General features: G+C 41.9%; 1 protein-coding gene across 6 annotated transcripts in view; it reads right to left on the minus strand.

The window, feature by feature from the left end:
* Positions 1 to 20,807, minus strand: part of LOC134861661 (intermembrane lipid transfer protein VPS13B-like) — a 325,581-nt gene that overhangs the window by 250,857 nt on the left and 53,917 nt on the right. For all 6 annotated transcript variants that reach the window (XM_063879045.1, XM_063879048.1, XM_063879049.1 and 3 more), the window contains exons 16-17: positions 19,658 to 19,779; positions 766 to 950 (exon numbers count right to left, since the gene is read on the minus strand). In XM_063879045.1, the coding sequence (XP_063735115.1) occupies positions 766 to 950; positions 19,658 to 19,779 (307 nt within the window). The remainder of the gene's footprint in view (positions 1 to 765; positions 951 to 19,657; positions 19,780 to 20,807) is intronic.

A 20,807-nucleotide genomic window follows, 5' to 3' on the forward strand; every position in this document is an offset into this window, starting at 1 on the left:
TCAAAACCCATTCCAAGAGAGGCAGAGTGCGGGGAGAGGAATATTTGACTTCACTCCACGGGAGACTGGTTTCATACATCTTGGCGGCTGCACCACGGTGAAAAAGGTAGCTTGGCTGGCTGAGAGAGAATGTTGACGGCATACCAAACAACATGATCCTAATGAGTTGGAAAATCCCCGGCCCTCCTGAGGACTGTCCAGATGCTACCATCATGAGAACCGCTACTGTTTTATTGAATTCAGGCTCCCCCTCCCCTTCTTTAACAAGGAGCAACATATGTTATTTGACCATTAAGGCATCCTAGGTGACATGAAGCGTTACATCTTTTAAGAGTTATTCTGCTCTGGCTGCAGGTCCAGCACCCCACACTGGGCACAAGACAAGTTGATCTTTATTTCAAAGTGTCTCATGTGAATGTGTAGAATTCAGGACTTACACTTTTGGGTGTGTGCTTGTACTGCAAGTACAGGGTCTGTAGTACATTTGCTCAAAGCTTATAAGCTACTATCAGGTTAATTATACAACATGTCCTAATGTCAAATTGCTATAAGCCAGGGTGCATTTCCCTTGCCAAAACACACAGAGAAACATACATTGGAACAATCATCACACACAAATCACAAGTCACGACTGTCTCACTATGGTTTGTGCAGCCCTAACAGAACTACTGGTCAAAGACAAAAGACCCAAGAACCTGTAATATGCTGTGATACTACAGACAGTCCATTATCTTCATTTGGTCTAGAGCAGAGATTGTTGTTTACCTGGACCTATGTACACCTCACGGAGCAGGCTTTCGCTGAGGGTCACTGGCGCTCCGTTGACCATGCTGTGGGTCCAGCTCTGACAGATGGCTTGGAGCAGAAGCGTCTGGGCCCTTGTTGCCTGGACAGTGAAGTGGGGAAGCTCAAAAATACACTCTGTGGTTGGGACTGAAGATCTTTTGCACCTGGAATAGAGGGACATTAGATGAAGAAAGACAGTTAGATCATGGATAGTATATGGAAAAAGAGAGAGAATGATAAAGTGACAATAACAAATAAAAGAACGGAGATTCGCATGTCAGTGCCAACATACACTTAAAGAAATGGAACCTGTTTCATGACTTCAATGAATCCATCAATATCACATCACAATATCAAACAGCTCATAGATGAGTGGCCAAATAGGTAGAACTTCATTCCAACAGCAAATTGAAAAATGACCAAGTGCAGGCCAAGCTTTCCTTAGTTACTTGGCAGACAGGTGCACTTCTCCTCTCTGCCGCCGACCCTTCTCCCCCCTCCATCAGAACTGTGATGATGATTTATGTGAAGGGATGAACAGCCCAGAAACCAGACCCTTAAAAAAATCTCTGTGCATTTATCAAATGGTAAATGCTATCTGTCTCCAAGACTGTATAAGGAGAGAGGATGTGTGTAGGGAGAGAGGCTGTGTGGATGTGTGTGTGTGACAAGCTGATGAGTGAAGCGTTTAGGGGGATGAGGTAACAGAACGCAGGGTGTCCTCCAGGACCCTGTCCATCAGAACCTCAGCGGACAGTGCTCTCATTTATCATCTGACACACACACACACACACACACACACACACCCACACACACACACACACACACACACACACACACACACACACACACACACAGAGGACCTCTACACAGGTGGTACCGCAGCATCAGGGCTAAAACCACCAAACTCAGAGACAGTCTCATCCCACAGGCCATAAGAGTACTTCATGCCTGATATTTCAATACCTGTATTGTTTTCTTATTTGTTTTATGTCTTAAGGTATATTTATATTGCACTGTTGGAGGAGCCTGGTAACTTAAGTTTTTCATTGCATATGACACTTTGAATCTTTGAACACACACACACACACACACACACACACACACACACACACACACACACACTTAAGATCCCATCCATGACATCAGGCCACCAACCAAGGTTTGGCATCACACAGTGCTGGGACTGACAGACCACTCATCATCATCAGTTACTCTCCCTCTCCCCTCTGTTCACAGGGAAAAACTCCCAGGGAGACTGAACTCAACACTGGTCTTTTCCTCTCTGTTCTGAGAAGTTATTCAGTTGGGTGTTTGATGAGGGGCAGTGCCCTCGGCCCACACATCAACTTTTGGGGGCGTTCATGCACATATGTTTGCCTACACACTGTAACGGAAGGACAGAGGTACTACTTAAAAGAGCAGTCTCTTTTTGGGTTAAACTATAACCGTGACTAATTCCAGGGATGGCTGCAGCGTGTCATGAACAAGCATCACAGTTCATTTAATCACAATTCCATTTTGGTCTGGTCCCAGTTCAGAGTGTGGGATATCTCAGGGGGTCTCTCCCTCTGCTCAGCAGCTCTGCAATCGTTTAACTCCTCCGTTCCCTCCCTCTCCTTCTCTGTGTCTCTTTATCGTTCCCTTTATTCTGCTCCTGGGTGGTTCAGCAGGGTGACATGAGCTGTTAGCTGCACACAGGCAGGCCCAGAGTTCTTAACTGCCTGCTGTCTCAGAGGGGGACTACTATGAGACAGAAAGCGAGAGAGAGTTTGTAAAAGAGAGATGTAAGAGGCATAGGAAAAACAAAGAGAGCGAAACTCCAAACCTGACAAGGTCAATGAGTTCACCCCGACAGCGCACATATACATTTTGAATTCCCTGGACCATATGGTGCAATTGGCACCATGGTGAACCATGCAATGTCATGCTTCTCTACCGCAAGAAACCAATGCTGTTGGAAGCTATACAGGAGGATATTAATCAAATACATTTTTCTTTTGTGTGATCTAACGTGTGCATCCCTGTTTGTGTGTACACATAGCAGATAACACTGTGAACAAAAGAAAGTGAAGGGGACCCAGTAACAACAAGGTCCCCACATGCAGAGCAAATGTGCCTGCAAAGCCACTTCAATGGGAGCGCTGGCAAGGGATGAAGGTTTGTTGGCTTTTTCCAGTGTTAATAGCATTTCAGGGGAGCTGTCATGTGCATGTGGTCGTCTAAAACTTTAATTATGCACCTGTTATTATTATAATATGCCTGATTCTTTGCAAACAGCAACTTAGATCTTTGAGCTAAATGAAAAGCAGAAACTCTCATTAGAGTGTTTTGGGAATGCTGGATGTGAGGACAGCCAGACACTCATCAGATTTCATTAAGTAGCTGGCACAGACTGCAATACTTGCTGCAACATGGTAAACAGCTTTTTGGCGAGCAGCTCTTTTACTGTTACCACAGGCTTTGAAAGAACCAAAAGCCTCCAAGAAGGAGAAATAAAAGTGCTCACACCTGCAGTATCAACAGCAGTAACAAGTGACTGAACCATATAACCTGTGAATGGAACATGGCAAACCCACATATAGACTTCTTCTTGCACTATTCTGATTTTATTTTTATTTACTTGGATATCTTGCAACATTCTCTTGCACTATTTGAGAGGTTGTATTTGTTTTACGTCCCATTGTTGGAGGAGCCTGAGGCTTAAGATTTCCATTGCCATATCTACACTGTAGCTGCTGTGCACATGACAATAAAGCTTTGAATCTTTGAATCTTGAAATGCTACCTACTGGTTACAGTACAGTGTCCTTATTGGAAACATTATGTAGCCTGGGGAGCCATATTCATTAAAGCATACTTCTTCTCTTACAAGCACCCTACAACACATTTAGGATCCTGACTCGTAATTTAACCATCAGGTCCTTGGCTTGAACTGAAGTTCCTCATTGAAAAGGCAGCCTCTGAGCTCACGGTAGCCCTTTAAGTCAATAGCTTTTTTATTAAAAGACAGAGGCCACCAGGAATACAATGAAATGAAATAAAAACAAGTCAGGAGCTGTGAAAAATGAGGTGTTGCAATATTCGCCAATTAAAATGATTTCCTCTGGTGTGCTTCAACACCATGAGTCCTAATTTCCCGGTGTGTCCCCTGTCGGTGCTGTGACTGGGTGATGAAGAACTGGACGGGCTGGCACAGGCCTGTTGGCTGGCAGCCCACTTGCTGACTGCTTGGCCAGGTATCTGGCTGACCGGCTGGCACACAGTCTTTCTGTCAAGCGTTTCTGTCAGTCACACCACATGCTTTCTCTGTGTACATGCTCTAATGTGGACATAAAGCAGGGACAACCAATTATTTGTAGTCATTAAAATCAATGAGTGAAATTTAAAAGGGAGTTGATGCCAGATGACCCACCAAAAATATTCCAGCTCCAAACAAGGCTAAGAGCCATCTCCTGACACATTAAACCATTGCGAGCATAAAGGTCTTACTGCCCAAGCTTAACCTACGATCTGAATAGCCTGTGGGTAACCTACGTCTGCACCAAACCTTTTTCACATCATAATAGCTGAGATCTATTTGGACCATTTGTTCTCAGGATAATCAGCTTCCTGGTCTGGTCTGACTGTGGTCACATCTATATTTAGACAAATACAGCTGGGGCTCTGGCTAACAGGCTGTGATTGCTGCTTTACAGATGCAAGGCCACACACTAGCACATAGGCACACTAAGACACACAACCACAAAAATGCACATACATGTACAAACACACATTAGTGAGTGTTTGCCAAAAACACATATACATAGAAGTCAACACATAAGCTGTCACACAAGCACATATGTGTACACACCTGTTCACGCTTACATACACAACAGTAACGGCGTGTTGGTCAGCCAGAGCACATTCAGCGGCAGTAATGAGGCCACAGCTGACATGGGGTCTGCCGCTCTAACAACCTGTAACTTTAGCAATTATAAAACTAGCTGCCGATATGCAAGTTTGTATATCTTTGGCATTTATAAGGGTTACAGAATGCCTGTTTGGCGAAAAAGGGGGAAAGAGAACAAGGAAACAAACCCTGCAGAAACACAAACAAGAAAAAGGGTGTAACAACAAGCATAGGCAAAAGAAGGATAGAGCCTGCAGACTTGTAGGTCATATGTTTTTCTCCAACAGTAGGGAGTCTCATTAAAAAAGCCATTTGGAAAAGCTCCAGCAAAAACTCTGGAATAGCAGAACCAGCATGTCGCTGCTTTGGACTGTTACATGCCAAAATAAACCTTCATTTTGGTTATTACTCATATCCTGTACAGTAGCAAAAATCTGTTTTATCACTCTTTCCAAAATGCAGTGGCACAGACAGCGGGGCTGATTGGTTGGTAAGAACTTTGGAGCAAGGTGTCTGATCCCTTAGACACAATCACACCTTCCCTCACACAGGTGGATTCTTTCCACAGGAGATAAACTGTTAAAGACAAAAGTGTTAAGTTATTGGAAGCATTTAAAAGGATAATTTAGACTAAATCCAAGGCAGTTGACTGAACAAAGAGTTAACAAGACAGTCAATCAATTTTGACTGGCCTCACATGTGCTACTTTCTCTTGATTGAGACTTATCAGCGAGCCCAATGTAATCCGTTAAAGGTTGACATATTTGTCTGATAGATACAACAGAGCCACCGTCTTGGGACAAGTGATAAGTTATCTAAGGTTTCTATAAATCATTCACTGTCACACCCTGCCTTAATTATCAATACAAACATTCCCCAACTCAAACAGTTAAACAAAACCCTCTAATGCTATTGTTTTCCAATTTCAAGAGCTTCTTTGGAGGGAACCAGCCTAAAAAAGGAGGGAAGGCAAGACTTGACAGTTTATACTCTTGTTTTTCCTTTCTTTGTGGTGCTGATTGATTTGAAGTTTTGCAGTATTCATCTCTCAAAGCCAAGGTCACTGACCCCTCTTGAAAATAACCAGAGTGAGTTATTGGCTGCTCTCGAGTCCCCTTTTATCTCACTACAAAAAACTCACTACAGTGTCTTGCAAACTTTTCAAATGAACATTATAAATCACGCAAGCACTTCACACTGATCAACAACTCCTGAGTGAGCAGCATTTTGCAAGTCAAATGAGCTGGCATGTGAAAAGTAAGAAAATATTACCAAAGACAAGCCAAGCAAGCATAATAATAATAATAATGATAATATTCCATTGGATTCCAATATCCATTATTATTATTATTATTATGAACCTAACTCTTTGAATGGATGTGTCACTGCACATTGTCTCATAGTGCTGTTCCTAGTCATTGGTTTGGTTGAACCAGGGTCTGTGTGGTTGTAACCTGAGCCTCTGATCAGCTACATGTTGTCGCAGTCTACATCCCATCCTCTCAAGTGTCTCTTGAACCCAGCGGAAATTAGTAGATGCATTTTGCATGAGATTACACATGACTGTGGGTTACAGAACTTCCAAAACCAATGCAGAGTTAAGGATTTGTATTGTTCGATTTGAAGAAGGATCACTTCAACTAGCAGCCATTATTTATTACGGCAATATATTTTATTAGGCTCACAAATCAGGACTAATATTTCAATAAATAGATATTTACCTGAAAACATTGTTTACAGTCATTCTGCTTGTGGGATTAAGTGATTGCTTTACCTAACAACCACAATCTGTAATGACATTGATTCTCTAACTTCACCCAACTTTTTAAAGTCTCTCTACTGGATTAGAATAAGGAGGAGGCAAGGTCTGTTTGTGGCCACGGCTAAGAGTTCTGTGGTTCCCCGGGGTCAAAGGTGTTCCATGTGTGCATTTCTCTATCATCGGTCTTAAACAACCCAAACTCCTTTCACTCTCTCTCTCTCACACACACACACACACACACACACACACCAACGCCCTCCATTTCTTCCATCTGGAGCAGCCCTGACCCAAACACACACATGTGCTCACAACCAAACACACATACACACACGGAGATCCTTTCTCAGGAGAGGGCTTCATTACACAGGGATTACTAAAAGAAATGTTTTAATCAAGTTGTGCTGACAGCTGCAGAGCGCAAGGCGAGAAAAAAGCAATGACGTGGTTTATCAGGCGTTAAAGGAAAACACATCAAGAGGCCTCTATGTGTGTGTGTGTGTGTGTGTGTGTGTGTGTGTGTGTGTGTGTGTGTGTGTATAATGTGTGTCTGTGAGCGCATGAAGCTTCCTGACTATGTCCAACATGTCCAGCTGTGGAGGACACGCGGTTCCTTATAAGGGCACACAGCGGTAGGAAACCTCAGTCCAGAAACTACTGCCCACATGTCACAATCAACAGATTTTCCTGCAGTTTTTCTTTTACATCCCGTTGTCATAACAACAAATGCAGCAAAACAACAAAAAGAGGCACTGGCTGTTGTTTATTTTAGTTGTTATCTCCTCAAGTCTCAAGGCCTTTCACTTTAACAAATGGTTTATGAAAATTGGACTTGTATGTGGGAAGCGCTGGAGCAGAGCTGAGGTCTGCTGGTGAGGAGAGGACAGTGGAATGCACACCACAGTAGATGATAATCCACTCAGAGCTGATAATCCACCTAACCTTGCCTATTTCCCACTGTTTTCCCTCCCTCAAGCTTCAGTTCCTCAGATGACTCAGGCATTAATAGAGTCTTTCAGGCGACTGAAACCATCTACAGCTGCTGCTTGATTTACTATCTTGGCTCCAGGCTATTCATTCATATACATCTCGTAGTATCATTAAAAGTCAAGAGATATTCTTGGATTGCAAGAGTGTTGCCTCCTGAGAACATTACAGCCTATAATATACATTTTAGGGCCTAGTTAAAACCTGCGTAGATTTAAGCTACCAAATGACACAATTAATTGTAAGGGCAAGTAAAGCATACTGAGTGTTTGAGTTGTGAATGAAAGCTTCCATTAGAGACGTCAATCACTGAGAGCCATTTACTGATGCCATTTCCTTAATACCAGCCTCCTCAATATGTCCATTGATCTCTGGCAGCCATGAAACCAAATAAACCTGTCTGACACCAGCTGTAGAGGAGGAAACAATCCTTACCACAGAGTTGGCCAAAATACTTTATAGACTGTGCCACATGAAATATGATTTTTTTTACTGAAATATGATGTTATTGCAGCTCAATCCTTTGACTCCTGTGCTTCAGTGAAAAGTGGAAAAATATTACATCATATGCCATTCCAGGCTTTAATACACCTGTTAATACATAAAGCTTACTTGTTGCCTCTGTCCCTTCAGCTTGATCATGTAAAATGTTTTTTCTTTCTGAAAACATTCCCATGTTTCTTTAAGAACAGGGAAGGCCTAGTTCATGTGCTGCCTTGTTCAACTAAATGTGATGCAGGCTGCTCTTATAACCTCCGAACCACAACTCAAAGCTGAGCATGACCACAGCAACCACATGTTAATACAAGGTCCTTCACTTCATTCTATCCTTCAGCACAGCAGAGTAACTCTGCCTGGCCGACCTGTAAGTGAGACCTTGATGAGTAAAACAAGTTGTTACTTCATTAGAAAATCAAAGTTTGGTTCATAAACACAAAAGTTGACAAAGAAACCTTGTTGGTGACATCACTCACAATATCTGTGTCATAACTCACTGAGATTTGACTTTTCTGTTGAAGGGAGTCAGTGTTCATCATTCAAATGATTACTCCTATTGAAATTGTTATTAAATATGCAAAAATGTCTAATAGCCAAATGAAAAAGCCATAGACAATGCTGTTACCATTCTGTTCATTTGTAAATTTGACTAAATTTGCATGGAAAGCATTTGTCCTCTTGTTCTTGGCAGGGCTCTGATACACAGAGCAGGAGCAGCTTGCTATGACTAACTATGAACAGGAGTAAAGAGGCATTACAATCACACCAGAAGCCTCATGCCTCAGATGCCTCAAGCAGCCTTCATAAATCCCAACATGAGCTAATCTAGAGTCTAGACTACTGGTCCAGACATAGTAATAGACCTCTCAACTTCACATTAAAAAATCCTACAGGTAGTGCTAAAAACTAAACCAGCCATTGACATTTGAATAAAGCTAGATCAATAATTAGATATCAAGGGAGAAACAACATCCCTTTCTATTCTGAAACATTTGCTAGGAAAGTCAGCGTTTTGTGGCTATATAAGATGCACCTGTAGTGCCACATGCTTTAAGAAATTATCCCCATAGTGTGCGGAACAGGGGCTGCTAAAAATGCCACATAAAAGTTGGCATGGGGCTGAATTATGACCTGCAATATGACGAGCCACACTGCTGCTGGTTTGTTGGTTGGCTGGTGGGCCCGGCTTTGGCCTGACTCCATATGCTGCTGCCGTCAGGTGGCCATGCTTCAGGAATATTATATGTGTTTGTGTGTTCATGTGTCTGAGTTAGAGTGTGAGGTTAGATTTTTAGGCAAAGCGATGCAGGTGGCACTTCTAACATTCCCTCCCTTCTGCCACCTCCCTCCCTCCCTTCCCAAGACTTTTTTTCTTTTTCTAAGGCTCCGATTTTATCTGGAATAACATGTTTAACAGCCATACCAAGTGAGAGCCTCTCTGTAGAGTCCCTGTGAAGTTGGAAGCCACATGCATTGCCTTTCATTAGGGATAAGTACAGCCTGATGCCTCTCAGCTTCACTTTAATTCACTGGGAGTGAAAGTTCATTTCAGAGGGTTTCTCGCTTATTGCTAACCAAATGAATGCCCAGTCAGTAAATGGAAGTGTCTAAGAGATGTAATATTCAGTTCTATTGTTTGAGTACTACACTTACTGCCTGTGGCACAATTTGGCCTGAAACGTTGGAACAGTTCCCTACACTGAACAAAATAAGTGTCAAAGGGTTGCCATGGAATTGTATACAGATTATCATGTTCTCCATTGGATGTATCATCCTTACTTCTATGACCCTTCAACTTTTACTTTGCCCTACCAGCTGGGCAACTTTTTTATGTTTCAGTAAAATATCTCAACAAGATAAGATTTGGTGTCAATGCAGCCAAGAGGAGGAAACCCAATGTTTTGTTGACCCCACTTTACCTCTGGTGCTCCTACAAGTTGTGATTTGTCCTGGAGGTGCTACAAATGTTTTTGAGTAATAATTAGAATATGGATGCAAAATTATTTTGACTGCATGCATCACATTGCCATGAATGCTCACTCTTCACTAATGTCTAAATATACAAGTACAAGACTGTTGTATGATTTCCACAATTGTTAAGATCCCGTTGAACATGAAGTTAGTGATGCTATTACTAAAGAAACCTTATCTCCATGTCTTGGTTCCTTCTGTTTGAATCAACCTCCACCAACTAAGTCGAAATCTAGTGACAGTGATCAAGTGGACCTAAGCTAACTGTTTAACAGGTAACACTCACTTTTAGTTATATATTAACCATTGTGATGGTTAAGAATAACCAAATAACACATTTAATTCAGTTGATTATGTAGTTTCCAATCTTTGAAGTTTATCCACACAGAATATGTTCAGTAGGTTGAAACACTACAACTGAGCTGAGGTGCTCCCATTGGTATAATGATTATCACCTGCAGTCAACTAACTAAGTGGGAAGGTAAAGTGAAAATACAGAAAGTATTGGTGATACTGCTTAATGATTGGGGGATTTTTTCAAAAAAATACAATATGGGGAACCGCAAGGTCAACATTTGTAATTGCTGTGGAGCAATTTAGATTTTTCAAATAGCTTCTGCTTAAGATATTGATGAAACAAAGACATTCCATAATTGGATGAATCGAAGGTCTCAGACACAATTCCAAATGCCCAGTAAAAGCTATGGCTGGCAGGAAGAAGATTTTAAGGCAGTGTACTTTCCCTAGTGAAAGCCCCTTGCTGCCCGCGGTGAGAAGCCAGAGCCTTTGTGGTGAGACTGAAGGAAATATGAGCTCCAGTATGCAGTGGGTCAACTCATCAGGAGACGTACATGGCCATCACAGACACCCAGTGCCTCTTCCAATCTTCCAGGATCACCTGGCAGTCCTCTGCTAGCTTAAGCATGAGCTGGCTGCAGGATGACATGTTTGTGTGAGCATCAGAGCGAGAGAGGGCGGAAGACGGATGCTAAAGGTTTGCATATGACATCACTGTCAACATCTCCTTTCCTGTTACTTACATTACATGTAGACGTAGCTACATTTTACATTGGTAATGGAAAAAAGCCTATCCCATATCTGCATAACAAACTAATGAAGACTGACAAAGAGACAACAGAAAGCTTTTCCTCCGACCTCTCCCTCACTCTTTCTGCACCTTAAGGTTTAAGCTTTCTTTCAGATTTTCCTAAAACATCAAAAGCAGCTCTGCTCAGTGTCTGTTCAGAGAACATCTTGGAAAGGGTTGTTGCTGGAGTTACAGCAGCGCTGAGGAGCAGTCCCAAAACAAACATTAAAACAGTCAGATTAAATGCTACCACCTGGTGGAATCCATTGACCCAAAGTGTCACTCTTGCCTCAGCTCTCACCTTCAGGAGAGGGACTGTCTGTCTGACTGAACATCTGTCATCTACATACTGAAATGCCATTGCTCTAGCTTACTGAGAAACAGTTAAGTCAACTGAAATTAAATAAGCCTTTTAATTGTCTTTCCACTTGGGAAACTTCTATTTTTTCAGCCATGTCAAGACTACTAAGCAGAACTTTTGCAGAGACAGCTCAACAACCACAAATGTGACGTATTACTGTTGTTACTCAGCAACCTCTGTTTCTGCAACCACTGTCTTTACTCCTCTGTCTAACCTGCTCATCATCAGTCTCCCAGGAACAAACTGTCAGCTTGTGTTAATTGGATTTTGACTGTAGCGAAACACAGGTCATGAAGCAAGACTTCCATGCCTCACGCTTAAACACAAAAGGTAAAATAAGAGTCACATCAGGCTTAACATGTCTGGATCAGAACGTTTAACCCCGCACAATACACACAGTCACATTATATGCTACAGGAAAGAGACTAACAGTGAAACAAACAAGAACTGGAACATCTTGAAAAGTGATTCTCACCCGTAGAAGTGTCAGAAAAAATAAAGGTACATTTGGGGATGGTAAAATGTGATGAAGTGTAAATAATCAGGTCTAGAATGATGTTGCCTCCTTACCTATTCTGAGGAATGATAGAAATGCTGTCAGATAGATAGAATAATATCATTTCTATTCAAATCAAAGGAAGATAAGGATTTCTGTTGCATACTGTTATTGGAAAAGTTAACACTGTATCCATCAAAGGCTTGCTTAGAACAAAGAATAACTGAGCACTTTTGTTATGTATCGAGGAGATTCTGTGACAGGTTGACAGTGTTATTTCTAGGTGCTGTTCCAGGCTGAAGAAACCACGGGAGGGCATTGATCTGAAAGGTTCTGTGGAGACGAGAAACATCTAGCGATTGTCAGCAAGAAAAATAACATCCGTTTGACATCTGAATCCACTATTTGAGGCAGGCAGGGCAGAAACAGGGAGGGCTGGAGATCAAACAAGCAGCTAGAAGTCTCTTATTGGGAGCAGAAAGCACAAGGAATCAGGTTCTGTCTACAGACACGCCAGCAAACATCTGTACAGAAGATACAATGCTTGCCTGGAGAAGAAGTCGCACAAAGTCAAAACCATCTGCAGCTCTTTGACATGTTTAAATCTAAACTAATAGGAGGAAATCGATTCCCAAGCTAGAGCTCCAGCACAGGTTTCCTGCTCCAACAGGCACTTTGACTGCAAGGTGTGAAAGAGGGGGCACTGTGTGTGTGTGTGTGTGTGTGTGTGTGTGTGTGTGTGTGTGTGTGTGTGTGTGTGTGTGTGTGTGTGCGTGCGTGCGTGCGTGCGTGCGTGTGTGAGAGTGTGAGTGTGAGTGTGAGCGTGTGTCATTCTTTACTGGGACCTACATAACAACAAGTGTTCCAACAGGTCCATTTACAATTTGGAAATGTGTCTGAGACCATTTACAGTACATTGCAATGACAAAGGTTTCACTTTAAAGGTCCCCTATTATACAAAAGGCACTTCTTTGATGTCACAAAGCGTCAGAAAATACAACCCTCTCTCTTTTCCTCCTTACCCACATCTCTTAAAACGGGGGTACAAACGAGCTGATCCAGAATTGCAGAGGACTTAATATATCGGAAATGTTGGCGGGCTTTACATTGAACACCCCCCCCCCCCCCCCAGCTGTGTGTGTGTATTCAGGAGGGACTCAGAGTAAATATATATATATATATATATATATATATATATATATATATAAAACATACAATGGCACTATTCTAGCTTTAAATACTGGAGAAAGAACAAGTTATATGCTGTACCAGAAAAAATGTGCCATGTGTTTTGGAAGTAATATATTCTGTGTTTACATTAGCAAGCATCGCTAACACTCAGAGCTAACGCTGTACTGGAGAGACTGTGTGTAATATAAAGGTCCTGTCCTTGTGGCAAACCGAGAGAGAGAAATGTTTGAGCTCCATACTGTTTCAGAGATAATGCTGGATGGTTTGGAACATAATATGGCGTTTAATCACGGCAGCGTTTAGCTGAGTATCTCCCGGTAGAAAGCTCTCTTCAGAGGAGAGATCGTGATGCTCCAAAGGGGCGTGGCCAGCAGCAGCTCCAAAGGGGCGTGGCCAGCAGCAGCTAGTTCATTTAAAGCTACAGTCACAGAATCAGCACTTCAGGAACAGGGCTGAGATAGAGGGAGATGACGCATGCTACAATGGGGGATCTGTTTGGTATTTTGAGCAAAACACTTCACAGACATGTTTTGTATAGATATGGCCCTACAATATATTGTTCAAATATAGTATAATACAGAGTTGTGGACTCGAGTCACATGACTTGGACTCGAGTCAGACTCGAGTCATGAATTTGATGACTTTAGACTTGACAAAATCTAAAAAGACTTGCACTTTGACTTGGACTTTAACATCTTGCCCCTTTTGACTCGAAAAGATTTGCTACTTTCCCCAAACCCAAAGATTAAAAAGTAAGTTGACATGGACAGCGCTATCTCTCTTAGCACCTGTGTGCATCTGTGTGCGTAACGTGTGTGGCACGACATCCAATCAAATTAGATCCACGTTGTTTTGATCGGACAGCATCCAACCAATCAAAGTACTGGACAACCAATGAGACGGAACAAACTATAAGGCGCCAAGTAGGCAAAAAAGATACCACGGGTAGTTTCGTTTGGATTTAAAAACTTTGAGGTGGTCAACAAAAAAAGAACTGCAGTCTGTAAAACATGCGGGACGAAGATAACAGACGGAGACGCGACAACTTCCAACTTTGTTTGACATTTGAAGTTGCAAAAAAAACGGTAAGTTTTGAATGAAAGCCAAAAGCTAGCTACATATCAATGAGACTGTAAACGTCACCTTGGCTTACGAACACACTAAACGGTATCTCCTGTGGGTTCATTAATGGATAAGTCAACTATTTTGCACTTTGAGCCCCCTTTATGGGTAGTTTTGGATGAAATAGAAATGTCAAATGACGATTGGTCCAGTCTCCAGCCTTTGGCTAATTTGGAATCACCCCCTGCTTCAGAATGATTGGCTACAGGCATTCATAACATTGTCCTTAAAACAACCCTAAACATTCGTTTTCAAAGATGAGCAACTCACCGAGTGGTAAGTGGTGTTCGTAGTTGTTTTTAAAAAATATATCGGCGAAATATTTGGTTTCCATCCGTGTTATTTGCTATTGTGGAACTAGCTATGTTTTCAGATAGCTCACTGAGTAGGCTATTAACTTCCGCTTGATATTTGGAATACAAAATGGCAAATTAAACACGACAGAAACTATATTTCGCTAAGACACTCGTTTTGGAGCATCACCACTAACCAGTGACCACTCGGTGAGTTGCACATCTTTGAAAACGAACGTTTAAGGTTGATTTAAGGACCGCTTTATGAATGCCCTTACATGAAGCATGGGGGACCAATCGTTAACATGTCGATACAAATATTGTAAAAGAATTTTTTTTTTTTAGATAGGATTTTTTGAAGCGAGATTGTATGTACTTAGCAGCTAGTCAGTGGATCATACACAGTAGACTGCTGCCAGCAGCAAAACTAAAGCAAGCCTAATCAAATCAAGGTCAGTTTAATGTACTCCATATTATAAATATGTGTACCATTTTAGCTTGCTGACTGACGATTTTTTCCGATAGGAAAACTAAGTATATCTCACTCTCTCCAGCACACCAGATTCCATTGACAAAAATCAAAAGTCTACTGCTGCCTCATTGAGGTCGTTTATGTAATTTAGGTAAATCACAACAAAGCTGAACTATCAACGAAGACATAGAATAGCACAATTAAACTTAATCATTGAGCCAGCAGTAGACCAGCAATTTCTGTGTGATGCAGGTAAAACTGCTGTTTTTGCCAATGGAATCAGGTGTGCTGGAGAGAGTGAATTAACAAGCATACTTAAGTTTCCTGTTGGAAAGGGCTGCTTGATGGCAAGGTAAAGCAGGAAAAATATAAATTAATATAGTAAGTGTACACTGAAAATGGAAATGTATTTTATCAATGTAATATTAAATCAAACACAATCTTAAGGTATACAATACAATTCATAATAATACAAAAATAAATATTAACACAATGTATGTAATGCTATAAGGGACTTTCTGACATCTGTTTTATATGCTTACCTGTTACAAATTTGAAGAATACCAGATGAGTAGAAGCTCCATAGATGAACCGCCTTTATGTTCACAATTCTTGGACAGTCGTGAAGCGCATTACAGCATGAGTCATCCACAGCAGAAGGCTATCACCAACGCAACACTGTCCGATTTGATTATTGATTGCTACCTTCCCCTGTCTATTGTGGAACACAAGAGTTTTCGGCACTTTCTGGCAGTAATTGACAGTAAGTACAGCCCAGTGTGTTGCCGAACGTTGACATCAAAAACAGAGAGCCTCGCTGGGGAGAGACGTTCAAGATTAAAAACTCAATTGAGCAATACTGAGCATGTTTCAGTCACTGTGGACATTTGGTCTGACCGAAAGATGAGGGGATTCCTTGGTGTCACTGTCCACTGGAAGGAGAAAGAGACAGCTACAGAGAGGATACAGCTAAATACAAATCTCTTGGCCTGCAATCGCTTCAAAGGCTCACACACAGCTGAACGAATCTGTGACCAATTTGAGTCAATATGCGATGAATACAACATCAAAGTTAAATTGGACTACATTATTAGTGACAATGCTGCTAACATGCAAAAGGCATTCACTGTGTGCTTCCCCAGTGAACAAGAGGATAATGACGGAGATCATCTTGATGACCCTGATCTCTGGTGTGACTTAACACTGGAAGAACAGTAAACGGTAGATGCTGCTATGGCAAAGAAACAGCGCCTGCAGTGTTTTGCGCATACTCTTCAGCTGGTGGTGGGAGACGGTTTGAAAGAAACAAAAGTGGCATGTCCTTCTCTTTCCAAGTTATCAAAACTTAGCTCATTGCTGCACACAAGCACAACTTTCAAAGATGTGTTTGATAGTGAATTTGGGGAACAGAAAGGCATCCCTGCTGCAGTCAACACAAGATGGAACTCAACACTGAGGCAAGTAAAGGCAGTTCTCCAGTGTGATCATCTAAAGCTCTGTGCCATTCTAGAAAAGGCTGGGCATAAGGAGTTGTCATTCACACCACGAGAGTGGAATCTGTTGAAGGAGTTGGTGGACATCTTGAAGCCGTTTGGAGAAGCAACTGATTTGACACAGGGAGAGAAGGTCGTCACAATCAGTGCAGTTGTTCCATCCGTCTTGTCCCTCAATCATCACCTTGAGAAGCTGAAGCCTCAAGTTCGTTTCCTGAGCGGCCTGGTCAGAAGTCTCCAGGCATCCCTGAACAAAAGATTTCTTGGGATCTTCCTTAACATGAAAATGGCCGGGACTCAAGATGCGATCACTGCCCCCTTTTCAGACCCAGTCTACCTCAAAGCAGCCGCCTTGGATCCAGCCTTTTCTCTGCTGTGGGTGGAGCACCATGTGCTGCTCAATCGTGACATCAAGGCAGCGGTGGCACAACAAGTTAAAGGTAAATATTATTGACTTCAATGCAACTTTTTTTCTTGTAGTCTGATCTTATTGACAGCATCAATAATTGCATTTTTCAGTCTAACACTGTATCACCAACACCAATGGTAATAAGGGCTCTTTTGTTTCTGCTGTTGTTAAATGTTTTTCCAGAATTGATCCTGCAAGATGCTGCAGAGACTGAGCAACCTGTGCCTCTGGTTGATGAAGAAGAGCAAGAGGACCTTGGACAAGGAGAAGGGTTGTTTGCTGCATACCATAAGAGGCAGAAGAAGGATGTTGGGACCACTCCAGCACTACAGCTAAGTCACTACCTAGACACAGCCGAAGGACAGAACGCCATTTTGTTCTGGGCACTGAACATGAAGTCTCTTCCTTCACTCTTCCGAGTGGCCACCAGAGTCTTGGCAGTGCCTGCCTCTAGTGCTCCAGTGGAGCGAGTTTTCAGCCATGGTGGCATCATACTACGTCACCATCTTGCACAAATGACTGACAGACTTTTGCAAATGCAATGCAGCATAGGGCCCTGACATAGAAAAGCACAACTCATTTTCATGTTCATGACACTTCACATCTAGTCCCCTTCCAGACACACACACACACACACACACACACTTTTTTGGGAGTAAGGATATCTTGTATAAAGTGGTGACATGTTTGAAAAGGTTAAGGTTACACTTAGGTTTTGAAATGAGTTAAAAAGACTGAAAATATTGTTTATAAAGTGGTAACACATTTGGAAAAGTTACATTCAACTGATATGTGATCCCCCAAATACCTGTTTGAGGGTGAAGACATGTTTTTTAGTTCAAGGCTAGATTTAAGTTTTAAGGTGAAGAGTGTTTTGCAAAAATTGAGGATCTTTTGAGACAGTTATAGTGCAATAAGCAATGGAAATACAATGTCAGCACTTTCTGTGGAAATTACATTTGCCTTTGTTTATTTCAAATGTGTTTGAACAATGTTCTTGGTTTGATAAATATATACAGATCTTAAAAGCCTACATGATCTGTGTAAATATTATTTCTCCCTTTTTAAAAGGAAGAAGTTGAAACTCAAACGGTAGGACTTGGGACTTGACTTGAGACTTGTCGGTCTTGACTTGGGACTTGACTCGGGACTTGCTTGTCTTGACTCGGGACTTGAGACTAACTTGTGACTTGCAAAACAATGACTTGGTCCCACCTCTGGTATAATACCTGACCTTTAAAACTAATTTGCATTACACCTACAGTGAGACCATTTATCCTTAAAGAGGCCGTCTTCTTGTTGTTGTGGTGTTCCTCTCCTGTAGTGTTTTCTATAGGTGTTTGGGCATATAAATATTCTGCAAAGGCTACAATCCCTGTGTTCCCTCGAGAGGGAGTTTCTGTCCCACACACAGAAACGCCTCTTTTCGACTGCTTTGTTTACTTCAGTAACATAGTGACATCACTATGTAACACTCCAGCTTCTATTTGCTATCTCTCCAACACATTGTACGTGATAGGCTAAGGAGTGGGACATCTCTAAGATCAGTATGAGAAAAATAAAGATAATTTTGAACATTAACGCATGTTCCACTGAATGCTAATATGAACCTGAAAATTAGCATTAAAAGGACCCCTTTAAATCGCACTTACGTATTCTCTTTTTCTTCTTTATGAAACCCTTTCATTTCTAAGCTCGCCTTCATCCCTCTCCCTTGTGGTCCAACATACTATCCATTAGCAGAGTTTCCATCATTCTATCTTACTTTTGTGGGGGTTCTTCTGATTAATCTTTTGGACCCTCTTCCCTTTGTCTTCCACTGCCTTTAAACAATCTCCACACTTGTGTGCTTATTTGTCTAGTTCCTCTCACTTTGCTTTTCTTCTTGTTCTCTTCCATTCGGTTTGAATGATGATAGCTTCACCATTTAAAGGCTATATATTATTTTCTTGTCCTTTTCTTTAAAATCTTGGATCCCTCCAACATTTTTTACTGAGTGTTATTCCCCTCCTCTCCATTCTTGTGCTCTTTTCAACTCTTAGCCTCTGTGGGAGACATCCCTAATGAGTCATCCTCCGTCTGGTAAAAGGACAGGGATATAGCAATATTTGTTTTCATCTCTTTAGACTGCGTTGTCTTATTTTCCTCTCCTTGTGTTTCAAACCATCTGACAAATTGTTACAGTTGTTACCCGATGACTGCATTTTTCTGTTTTCCCCACCGACCGCGGCAGAATAGGCTCATCCATCACTTTAAATACCCACTGAAGCACTGCCCGCAAAATGCTGCAATCCTCTCTATAAAGTACAATACATGGGGATTAACTCTACATACACACACTGTATACAGAAAAGCAAAGCATGCTTACAAATACCAATACCCAGAGGAGGTTCACACACAAACCTTTCTGAAACCAGATGAAACTTTCCATGTACGTCTGCCTCCCCACTCTGGATCTTCACTGGGTTACACTGATGAGGGATTGTTTACTTTTTGCTATCTACGGTTTCAACACTCTTCCATTTATTGTAGTTGACTTGATACTTTAGCCTTCACAAATGACATGAAAACAATGACCATATTGACCAATTGTATGCCAATTTTAACACACAGATGTCCTATAAATAATTTGGTGCATTATTGGAGGAGCTCGGGACCTAAGATTTTCCTTGCCATATCTGCACTGTAGCTACTGTGCATATGACAATAAAAAACCCCTGAACCTTGAACTTGAACTTCACCTGAACCTTAAAAAACAATGACTGAATAAAATTTTAAATATGCAATATTAAACGTTAATGCTTAGGAATCATTTGAGGTGGCTGTGTCAGCGGTGCTCACCAGTGTGCAGGCTGGATCAGCTTCCCATAGAGAGCAGTGCTGAAGGAAGGGATGATGGGGATGAGAGGCAGGAAACCCCCCGTACTGTCCTGGCATGTCAAGCCTGCCTGGAACCCAAACACCTGGAAAGAGAAACAGAATGAAAGCAAGTGTATGAGAGAGGTTGAGAGGTAGAAAGCAGAAAACAGGGGGAGAGAAAAGGAGACATGGAAATGCATATGCAGCAACAATTAAGATCAAACCATTCCCTGGATCCCCAGAAAGAAATATGGCAACTCTTAGGGTGTACACAGTTTCTGGAAAGACAACACAGCAGCACAGAGCAGGCTGTTCTCTCATATCAATCGCCACAGAACTGCTTAACCCTTTCTGTTCTCAGCTGACATTCTATAGCGCTATTATACCCCTTTCCCACCAAAGCGGTTCCAGGGCCAGATCGTAACTAGAGCCCAAAAAGCACCAGTTCTTCCTGTTTCCACCACAGCGGAAACTAGGCAGCCCTGAAAATCGGTTCTTATCTGGTACCAAAAAACTGCCTGTCTAGAAACAAGAACCAAACCAGTCACGCTTACGTCTGAAGGGTGGCGAGATTAACCTGAGCAATAACAGTTCATGAAGAGTACGGCAAATAAAAGTAACAAGCAGTAGCGCTGAGTAGGGCTGAACGATTAATTGCATTTGCGATAATATCGCGATATGACAAAACAAGATTTTCCAACCGCAAAGGCTGCGATTTGACTGGTCACGTGACTTGCGAGCGAGCCGAGCGGAGCGGAGCCGAGCAAGCAGGGAAAAAAGTCAACGCTGCGCTTGAACCTGTTGCACAATGGCCTCAGGCTCGTCAGAAGAGTGCACGGCTGGAAGTTTGGTACCAAAGAGGGGCGGCACGTCAGTTGTGTGGAATTATTTTGGCTTTAAAAAGGAAGATGCTGCGCTACGTCAGGTATTGTGCAGAACGTGCCTCGCTACTGTTGCTACCTCACGAGGTTCACGATTGTAATCACGATTGATTTATTGCTTGTGTTTGTTGAAAAATACATGAGAAGAGGACCTTGAAAAAAAAATTGCATATTAAATCGCAATTGCAATATTGAGGAAAAAAATCGCAATTAGATTATTTTCCAAAATCGTTCAGCCCTAGCGCTGAGCA

Source organism: Eleginops maclovinus, chromosome 3, assembly GCF_036324505.1.
Source record: "Eleginops maclovinus isolate JMC-PN-2008 ecotype Puerto Natales chromosome 3, JC_Emac_rtc_rv5, whole genome shotgun sequence".
NCBI lineage: Eukaryota > Metazoa > Chordata > Actinopteri > Perciformes > Eleginopidae > Eleginops > Eleginops maclovinus.